Source organism: Numida meleagris, chromosome 12 (assembly GCF_002078875.1).
Source record: "Numida meleagris isolate 19003 breed g44 Domestic line chromosome 12, NumMel1.0, whole genome shotgun sequence".
In the NCBI taxonomy this organism is placed as follows: domain Eukaryota; kingdom Metazoa; phylum Chordata; class Aves; order Galliformes; family Numididae; genus Numida; species Numida meleagris.
The window spans coordinates 10,007,524-10,017,807 of NC_034420.1; the positions used below are offsets into that span (position 1 = coordinate 10,007,524).

Below are 10,284 nucleotides of genomic sequence, written 5' to 3' on the forward strand. Positions count from 1 at the left end.
TCCTTGTCAAAAACGCTTTGTGGTCCATAGATGTTTCTGTCAATCTTACAAAGCAGAACCGAGGGCAGCGAGCACTGAAGGCATGTTCCTATACTGAATTAATGAGACTTGGCAGCTCGCTGTGCAGAGATGAACCCTGTGCTTCATGGGAGGCTGTAACCTGTCTCCCCAGTGCCTTCGCATCGCAGTCCTGTCCCGGACACCTCATCCTCCATAAGCTGCAGGATGCAGCTGCCCGGGGATCGAGATATTTTTTTCCTAAGGCCTTTAGTACTCGTCTTTGCTGCTCAGTAGTGTGTAACAATTACTCATCCCAGCCACACTGAACGGCTTTCTGCCAGCCCTGCTTGTTCGTCAATAAACATTTCTTCATTTTGCCTATAAGCTTCTCCCAGCAGCACTGCTTTGTGCGACTTGTGTGGCTGCCTGGAACCCGAGGGGCACGGCCACCACCTCCGTGGTGCTGCTGCTCTGGGGGTGCATGTGCTGCTGGATGGCGGGGAGCACTACGTGCCTCACCCAGCCACCTGGGTTGCAGTGCTTGCCATGTGCTCGTTTTGGTACATAGATCATTTCTGGCCGTTACCTGTAGAAATGTGCTGGAAGCCCCTTGTATCTCTTACTGTGGCCCTTTGGCAAAAGCTGTGGGAAAGCTCTGGGGCTGCTCTCCTGGGTTGTTGAGAAATTTTATGTTCCTTCATTAATGAAAATCATCCGCAGGAGAGAGCATTGTACAAGTGTTGTGCACATAAAACAATTCAGGTTGAAAGGGCTCTCTGGAGGGTTCCAGCCCGACTCCTGTTCAAAGCAGGGCCAGGTTCAGAGGCGGCTCAGGATGCTCAGCTCGATCAGCCATGTTTCTTTACCACCAGTGGAGGAGATTCACAGCCTCTCTGCTTCATGTGCCACTCACGGAGAGGAATATTCCCTTATATTCAGATAGAATTTCATCCTTTAGCTCAGCATTCCCTATAACCCCCTGAGGGAGCTGCAGATCCCCATACTCTCTTGTTCTCTGGGGTGAAGGCCGTGTCCCCCAGCCCCCCCCCCCCCAACCTGCCCTGTGCCCTGGGCAGCCCACTGGCCTCTGCTGGACGTGTTCCTGTACATCAACTCCTGTCCTTGCAGTGGGGCCTGGAACATTTAATTCATCACTGGAGTAACGTGGAACTGTGTCAGCTTCCCCCACAAGGTACAAAGTTCTGCATGGGGTCCTTTCAGTTCAGGAAAACCTTCACTGGCGCTACCTGAATCAAGCTCTATTTAGTAAGCTCATAAATGCATGGATACGTTTTCCTAGAGATACGTTTTCATCATATCAGTGATTTTTATTTGCTTTATTGCTTACTTTAAACAGCGCCTTCGGGCAGGAGGTGAGGGACGGGTCTGCCATTGGCTCTGCAGTGATTTCTCCAGGAGTGTGGCTCAGGTCAGAGTGGTCGCTCTACGGCCAGTAGAAAGACAAAGATGGATACTGCAGTTTGAGTCACATTAAGCAGGCATTTTGGAGTGATTTGAGGCAATTTCAGGAAAGAGCTACAACTAATTATTGTTGTTGCCCCCTTTTACAACAGAAGTTTTAATCAAAATAATGTGACAAAACCCAGGAACGCTTGGAAAATTGTAGTTAAATCTTTTGTAATTCATTTGTCAGTGTGTTACCTGCTAAGAAAAATGTCCTACCTTCAGTATGGAGTCTTGCAGAGAATATGACATCAATATTAGTTCAAGAAAAAACACCACCAGCACCAGAAACTGTAATGGGAAATGTAAACCAAGAAATTCCTTGGGTAAGTGAGAGAGGATGTTGTGTACTGGCCAAGTCCTGCCCTGGTGTCAGCTTGCTGACCCTCTGCAGTTCAGGACCATGAAACGTGGCACTGCAAGACGTGACCTTGCCTTTGCTTACTCACAGCTCTCTGCCCTCGTGCTGACTTCTGCACACAGGAGGATTTCCCTTCAGCCAAACAGCGATTAGCCATATGCTGCACCTGACTTCAAGGATTAAGAGTCTGTAATTAAGTGGATTGCAGCAGGAGATCAGTGGCAGGGTTGCAGATTAAATCCTTTCTAGGGGTAGCTAAGGGCTGAGCGACCTGTCCTACAGCAGAAGCCAAACCAGCCATGGGTTTTCCTGAGCTGCTCACAGAGGCAGGGCCAGCTGGAGCTGGGACTGGAGGAGGCTATGCTGGGACTCTGCTCCTTGTTCTGAGAATGGAGTGATTTCTGGGTGCTGTTCCTGTGGCTTGCACTGAGCAGCTCAAGGGAGACCTGTGCACACCAGGCAGTGCCAAAACTCGTGTTTGGCCCAGAAAGATGGATGTGGACCTCCCTCCTGCTGTGCAGCCCTGAGCTTATGAAGGCAATGAGCCCTCAGTGCAGCAGGAGCTGTAGTGCACAGGTGCTAGGGGGACATCTCTGGTTCCCAGGGATGCATTCCACAAGACACATAAGGACAATGTATCTTGGGGGTGTGCCAAATCTTTCTGGAATATTCAAGCACATTCCCTTGATTTATAGAAACAAACACAGCAGAATAATTATTTCAATGTCTCCCCCCTAAAGGAAACCCATATTTCCACGTAGAAATGTAATCTATATATGCACAGCCATGCTGCATCCTTCAGAACATGCCAGTGCTTAGCTCCCATGGCAAAATATTTCAGGCATTCTTGCCATATTGGACCTGTCAAAGGAATTGTGGTAAGAAACTTGGGTTAAAGGCATGGCTGCAAAACTACGCATGCCAAAACTGCAGAGCTCCAGACCTCTTCCTAGGAAAGAGCCACTTGGAGATGGATGGTGTGAAGGCTGGAGATGAGAGATAGAGCCTGTCCTAGTTTTCTGGTCTATATTTTCTGAAATGTCTGCAGGGGGAAAGGACGACTGTACTTTCAGGCATAGCTGGAGCCCTAATGTAAATAAGTTCCCCGAACTTCAGTGTCGTTTGTTCTTAAGATGCTTTGGCAGAACACTTTGAGTCAATTTGCTTCACTGTGACTAGGTCTGTAAATAAGTGCTCCCTGCTGATAAGGTTCAAGTGACATTTTTAGTGACATTTGACAGAATTTACCTTGCTTTCAAGTCTTCTACCAAGCTCTTCTATACATAGGCAGTGAAACCACCAAGAAACCCTTTCTTGTAACAAACTAGTGCTAAATACCATTAGCTTCATGGGTTACATACGGTGCTGCTAGCCTCCCCTGGCAGTGGTTAATCAGTTGTGCTGGTGGCAGAGCTTCCCTGGCCTGTGCTTTTACCTGGTGGTGAATATCCAAGATTGCAGAACTGCATGGAAAGCAGAGCTGCTGGCACGATGGTCCTGAGCTTCTGCCTTAGCTGCTCCATGCTGGGAGATGTGGGTGCAGAAATGAGTGAAGGACCTGTCCCTCACTCCCCTCAGCATTTTGTGCCATTTAGGGTTCTACCGGAGTCCTAAAGAGGTTTCTTTTCCCCAAAATGCTGTTTGCTTGGTTTTGACCACTGAGAACATGTGACACTTGCCTCAAGCTATTAACGAAGTGTCCAGCCAAAATAAATTGCCTGGGAGACGCAGACCATTACCTGGAGGTCAGGACCTCAATAAATATTACCAGCCTCATTGTGCTGCTGACAGATTCAGCTGGCTGCTCCGTGTTCCAGTTGAACAGCTCAGACGCCGCGTTTGTATATATTTGCAGGCAGCCTTGGGGGGACCACCTCAGGAGCAGAGCACCGGCAGCCACCTGCAGACCCGGGCAGTACCTCACCATGGCCATGGCAGGCGTCTTCGTGCTGTTCTCTTTCGCGCTTTGCGGCTTCCTCCCAGGTGAGTAACTCCCAGGGTGCTGCAGAGGCTTAGTGCCTGGCAGTCCTGGCTCTCCTTAGCAGAACAAGGTAGTGACCATCAGATAGAGACTCCCCTACAAAGAGCCTGCAAAGGCTGCCTTGGCACATTGGCATTGAACAGATCACTGTTGTGGTGGGTGTCTGCTGGTTTCTGTGCTCCCAACACACTTCTTACACTCTCAGCACTGTTATGCTGCTTGCGTTTGTTGCACAATTACAGAGAATGGATAAATGCTTGAAACAAGGCCACAATGATGTGGTCAGACCTCCAGGAACTAGTCAGGAAAATATTGTCACGGCACAAGCAAGCTCTGTGAAGGAACCTGGCAGCTTTCCTGCAATGCTTTTGCTGCTAATGGAGAAACAAGAGATGCAAACAAGCCAGGATCTGATGTTCTCCTTCTGTATTTACATCTCATGAAATTACAAAGTCAAAGACAAGCGTGGTTTATTTCTTACACTCAGCTTCTTTAAAATGTATATCCCTGACAACAGATGCTGTGTATATTTGCTTATCCTGTATGCGACTATTTGCATTTGCATTTATCTGTATTGACTCAGGTTTCTTTTCAGATATGTGATAGATGTTTTCTAGGGACAAAACGGATGTGTGAATAGATAAGGAAGGAAAAGATATTCTTCTTTCAATTAAGAAATCTACCTATCTCTTAACTATTTTTTAAGAATGGAGCTATTGAAGAAAACGTTTCATCAGTCAGCAATAAGAAACAAAGTAATGCTTATCAACATTAAAAAAAATCATACTTGGTTTACTTAGTTCAAGCATACAATCAGTGGAAATCACTCAGTTTGGTTCCCTGTGTTGGAATTTTACATGTAGCTTTCAGTGAACTGAGGTCTTATTGATCAGACTGGCTTTATTTCACATTTTTGTCCCTTTTTTTTTTCCCCAGATGCTGCCTTTGGGGTTGAGGTGAGTGGGAGAGTTCTTCCTGTGCTCCTTTTTTCTTTTCTCTTTTTTTCCTTTCTTAATTAGTATCACTGTAATCAGATCCCACAGTGTAAAATGTTAAATTATGCAGATCTGAGCTCTACATCTATGCTGCATGTAAGTAATGTAGCAGTGATATAAAATTGCTGGATGAATTAATTTCTGACCAACTCTAAGCTGGTCTAAGATTTAAGTTGGTTATATGGTTGATGAAATCATAGAATGGTTTGGGTTGGAAGGGACCTTTAAGATCATCCAGTTCCAACCCCCCTGCTATAGGCAGGGACAACTCCCACCAGACTAAGTTGCTCAAAGCCCCATCCATATGATCAGCTCTAGATTGACGGCAATAGACTATAGCAATAAGAACTACCCCAAAGCAACCTACTGAAAGAAGAAAGTACTGTGAGGCACTCCGGCTCCTGAACCCCAGGTTGTTAGACTTGTTCTTTTGAATAAACATGTTTGTGTGTTGAGAATGAAAGAGTAACAATGGAAGAACACTGCTGGGGCCAACTCTCAGATTCTGTAAAATGGTGCCTGGGGGGCATGATAGATCCCTGCTGGTTTATCATATGGGAAGCTGCATGGCTGTAACCCTATTGTGCAATCCTCCTCTCCCACTGCATGGGGAGGAGGCCGGATCTGGTCACTGTCCCACTGAAAATGAGAGATATATCTATAAACTGTCACTTCATCCTGTTGCAGTATTTTTCTTTGACAGGTGGACTGCAGTAGGTTTCCCAACGCTACAAATGAGGAAGGCAAAGACGTATTAGTCTGCACCGAAGACCTCCGTCCCATCTGCGGTACCGATGGAGTCACTTACAGCAACGACTGCTTGCTGTGTGCCTACAACATGTGTGTACTGCAGAGAGAGCTCATCCTGCAAGCAAGCAGCTATGCTTAGGGCTCCTGGCAGCACCCCTTTCCAACAAGCAGTGATCTGTCACATGTCACTTATGTCAACTCTTTCAGAGCAAGCTTGAGTATCACTGCGTGACACTCCGTTGCCTAGACATCACTTTGGTTACTGTGTCTTTTTTGTTGATGTAATTTATTCAGGTTTTTCTCCTCCATCTCGGGGATGAGGCAGATGGCAGCCCCTAGGGCATATCTCATCCCAGCAAAAAGGAGCAAAAGGATGGAGAGATGCTCTAATTTGAATGGTCCAAAACAGTCCTAAAGATTTCAGGGTCTTTAAATCCCTGCCAACCACTCAGTGAGGGCTGGTTGGGGAGCATGGCACTACCCTCTCCAATACAAATATATATATATCTATGTATATACACAAAGATGACTTAGCAAGACTCAGGCTCATTGCATTAGGTACATATTCCCAGCACCAAGAAGACTTTGCTGAGCTTCCTAATGTCTGTTTTCCCTCTCTAGAGAATATGGAACCAATATCAGCAAAGAGCATGATGGAGAATGCAGGGAAGCTGTTCCTGTAAGTGAAACCAAGTTCATCCTTCGTGCAGCCAAAACTGCTTATTGACTTGCCCAATAAATAATTTAAATGCTGAATAAGAGGGCATGTGAGGTGTTCGAATCTTGTATTGATCATCTACTGGTGAAGTTTCATCACAATAACACCAAAAAAAAAAAAAACGTTTCCTGCTAAGATAGCATCCTAAGAGGCCCAATACATGCACTCCCCGGGTCTATGTGGTCACTGTAAGCCCTCACTAGCGCTTTGCTGTGTGCTCCTTCCACAGGTGGACTGCAGCAGGTATCCCAACATGACAAGTGAGGAAGGCAAAGTGCTGATCCTCTGCAACAAGGCCTTCAACCCCGTCTGCGGTACTGATGGGGTCACCTACGACAACGAGTGTCTGCTGTGTGCCCACAACGTGTGAGTACTGTGCAGAGCTCCCATGGCAGGAATGGGTCCTGTGCTCCTGGCAGCCACTCTTGTGAACACTGAGATTTCCAATGAGACCTTTTCTGTACGGCTCTTGGACTCTGTCCCTCCTCTCCCTGATAACCAGATGCTGTTTTCCTTTGTGATTAGAATGAGAACTGCGCCTTTGATCTTGAGAGAGAAGTAGAGAGCTGGGTGGGGACTTAAAAGAAGCACTCTGTCCTGTGTTAACTAAGTTAAAAGGGTCTGTGTGGCACACGTTGCCTTGCAGAGGACAGCAGTGAGCCTCTGGTGCACCCATTTTGTAAAAGAGCCTAGATCCTAGACCATGGCAGACTGTCATCTCTCTCATCCTTTGCATCATGCAATACTACAACACTCTGGCACATAGCACTACCTCCAATAACACCTGATATATTGAATCAGAGTGTCAGAGAGCAATAGTATCTCTGTCTTCAGGACTGTCAAGTGCCATCCTATGTTGGGGGGGAGCCCAGGACTCCGAGTCCTGTGAAGTATGGCAGGGAGTTTGGAACCAGATGATCTTTGAGGTCACTTCCAACCCAAGTCATTCTATTATTCTATGAAAGCCGGGGAGGTGGGGGTACTTGTAAGGCTGGTATCTTGAGCAGTGTGAGCACAACCTAGGCTGTGCATCTGCAGCCCATCAGCACTGCGGGGATGTGGAGTTCGGCACAGCAGGATGCAGGCACAGCTCCCTAACGTGGACTTTTTTCCTTCCAGAGAGCAGGGGACCAGCGTTGGCAAGAAGCATGATGGTGAATGTAGGAAGGAACTTGCTGCAGTGAGTGTGAATTACACAATGAAGGAGCATGTTCTGGTCCCACTGATGTCAAGGGAAACATGGCCAGCATCTGCAGTAGCCTCAGGAGCATCACTTGTGCTGCAGCACAGAGAAGATTTTACTTTCTACACACGTAATACACATTATCCACAGTAATGTCAGGAAGGGAAGAGGATGACTGCACAGGAAGGGATCAGTAAAAGACTGGGTGCAGAAATAATCCATGAGGGTAAAACTGAGAATGGTTTTAGGGGGTCAGACCAATGGGCCATAATAGCCGTGATGGTTTGATGCAGTCTGCTCTTACAGCGTTCACAAGGATTGAGTAGGAGGGAGTAAGAGTGGGGTGAGTATATACAGGTCTTCCCGAACACTCTTCCAACCTACAGCTACAGACCTCAGCCGGGTGTGATTTCTGTCTAAGCAGTAAGCCTCAGTCGATTTCTCTCCCATGGAATTCTCCGGCCTCTTTCTGGACCTGTACACATGGTGGTTGGTTTTTTTTCCCCCTGTTTCTTTTTTTTCTTTCCACTGCAATGTCCCTCAGCAAACACCGTACTCATTTCACAAAGAAACAAATCCCATTCTCTAAGTACTCAGATAAGTGCTGATTTTTGTTTTAAGCCTGTGGGAGAGCTGCTGGACCATTATAAAGGTATCAGTGCTGCCTCTTCTCCAGACACGAATGTTTTTTCCGTTTAATTTCCTGAACAGGTCAGGAACACAGTGCAACATGATCGTAAGCACAGCACGTTCACTGAGCGAGCTGCTGCTGCAGCTCAGAAATGCAGCAGTCAGGTTGTGATATGCATCTCTTACACAGGAAATTATGCTCTATTTTTATATTATTAAATCTAGCATAGGAGAAAGGACATCCAGTTTATATCAGATCGTGCGAGGAAGTTAATTATTTTTAGTTAGATCATTATCATCGGCACTGCAGCTGTAGCTGGGGAGGGGTTGAAACTCTTCAGCTATCGACTCCTTCATATCCTCCACATTAGAATTGTGTTTTTGCAGGTTGACTGCAGTGAATACCCTAAGCCTGCCTGCACGATGGAATACAGACCTCTCTGTGGCTCTGACAACAAAACATATGACAACAAGTGCAACTTCTGCAATGCAGTCGTGTACGTACAGCCCGGGTTGCATTTGTGTTGTCGGCTGCCTCCTACAGGCACCAGCTTGCACAGTTCCTGCTTTCATTGCTGATTACTGCCCAGGATTTGGGAGCAGAAAAGAACACCAGGCATCACGCCAGCCATTCATTGTTTTTTCACCAGAGTATGTCTGGTTTGTTAGGATGGATGTTTTGAACACCATTAACCTTAAGGGAGGTTTTCCTTGCTTCCTGCAAAGAAAATTAAATTTGGTGTTTCATTATAGCTCCCCAAAAATGTTTTTCAGAAGGGGTGAAATGATTTTGCTCATCTCTTAATAACCATGTAGCTGAGGAGATGCTGAGTCTGCCAGTTCTTGGTGGGCAGGATCCCATCTCCTGCCTTCTTGGGGACAGTGCGCAGCAGGCAAGGCTCTGTGGCTCTGTGTCTAACCCACTTCTTCCTCTCCTCACTTTCAGGGAAAGCAACGGGACTCTTACTTTAAGCCATTTTGGGAAATGCTGAATATCAGTGCTGAGAGAATTCACCACAGGATCCCCACTGGCAAATCCCAGCGAGAGGTCTCACCTCGGTTCATCTCGCACTCTGGGGAGCTCGGCTCACTCCCGATTTTCTTTCTCAATAAACTAAATCAGCAACAATTCTTTGTCTTGTTTAATGCTCTGTCTCATGCAATGTTTTCTTCAGATTTGTTGGACGGTGATACCAGACTCAACATGTTCCATGCTCATGGCTCTGGGGTATAACAAGAACAACATCTTGCTCCCATCCCTGTCATAAAAGGCAGAAAATTAAATGCAGATGCATAAACCTAGGCTGTGTGACTTTGTGCATAAATGATAGTCAGCCTCCATTAGTGTTCAGACCCTTTTAGACAGCTGAAATACTGCTCTGAACTGCTGATGCTGGCTGAGCTCTCCTATGGTACACGTGGTGCACTTTCCCTGTGCAGCATTAGCAGTGAAAGCAGCTCAGGGTGCGGTGGTGGCCAAACCCAGGGCTGATCCCACGGCCTCCTGCGTATGGTCCGTACCATGGGCATAGCTGTCAGTGAGGTGCATGTTTTTCAGACACGTAAGTGTGCCCTGCCTACATGTCTGGGTCCTCCAAACAACGTTGCAAGGTTTTTCTCATCTTGGAATTGTCCTTTAACGACCTCCAAGTGTTTTAAGATGAATGCCCTCCTAGGTCTGCTTCTGCTCTTGCCTACTTGTCTTTTCTCATGATAGTCCTCGCCAGCCCAAGTGTCTGAGCGGTGTTTTGCAATCCAAGGACAAAGTATCCCTCTGTTTTTGAGTGTGACCTCTGTCATTGTCACACTGTCCATGAAATTTATTTTGCTTTTGTCCTTTGTTGGTGTATTGAATTGGTGTTTTCTTGATCCACATGAGAGAAACTTTAATAAAAGTTGTAAAAAATAATGTCCCCCTTAAGCATTACTTTTTCTTGATGGAATGAGGTCATTCAGAAGAAGGATGCTTTGGCGGTAAAACAAAGGTTTTATGCTGAGACAGGCCGATGGATGAAGCAGCAGTTTCCAGTTTGGATTGAACTTTTCTGGGATCCAGGCTGTGGGCCTCATATCATTCTGTCATCATCAGGCTATCAGTCTGCTGCTGCAAATCTACCTCACAATGCTAATCACTTTTAGGGAAAATAACAATTGTTGGTTCTTTGCAAATGCCCATAAAACTTCTTCCATCTCTTGTCCAGT

At 46.4% G+C, this 10,284-nt stretch overlaps 1 protein-coding gene across 1 annotated transcript; it reads left to right on the plus strand.

The window, feature by feature from the left end:
* Positions 3,626 to 9,211, plus strand: LOC110405527 (ovomucoid). The gene is made up of 8 exons (XM_021410889.1): positions 3,626 to 3,808; positions 4,743 to 4,762; positions 5,505 to 5,641; positions 6,173 to 6,230; positions 6,499 to 6,635; positions 7,389 to 7,449; positions 8,470 to 8,579; positions 9,029 to 9,211. Exons 1-8 carry the CDS (start codon positions 3,751 to 3,753, stop codon positions 9,072 to 9,074), a joined length of 627 nt encoding a protein of 208 aa, XP_021266564.1. The 5' UTR covers positions 3,626 to 3,750; the 3' UTR covers positions 9,075 to 9,211.

Bases quoted from the DNA above. Each gene is read 5' to 3' on its own strand.
- LOC110405527 (XM_021410889.1), top strand. From the start codon at position 3,751: ATGGCCATGGCAGGCGTCTTCGTGCTGTTCTCTTTCGCGCTTTGCGGC. The intron at 3,809-4,742 runs GTGAGTAACTCC...TTTTTTCCCCAG, and splicing joins GCTTTGCGGCTTCCTCCCAG to ATGCTGCCTTTGGGGTTGAG. The intron at 5,642-6,172 runs GTGTGTACTGCA...TTCCCTCTCTAG, and splicing joins TTGCTGTGTGCCTACAACAT to AGAATATGGAACCAATATCA.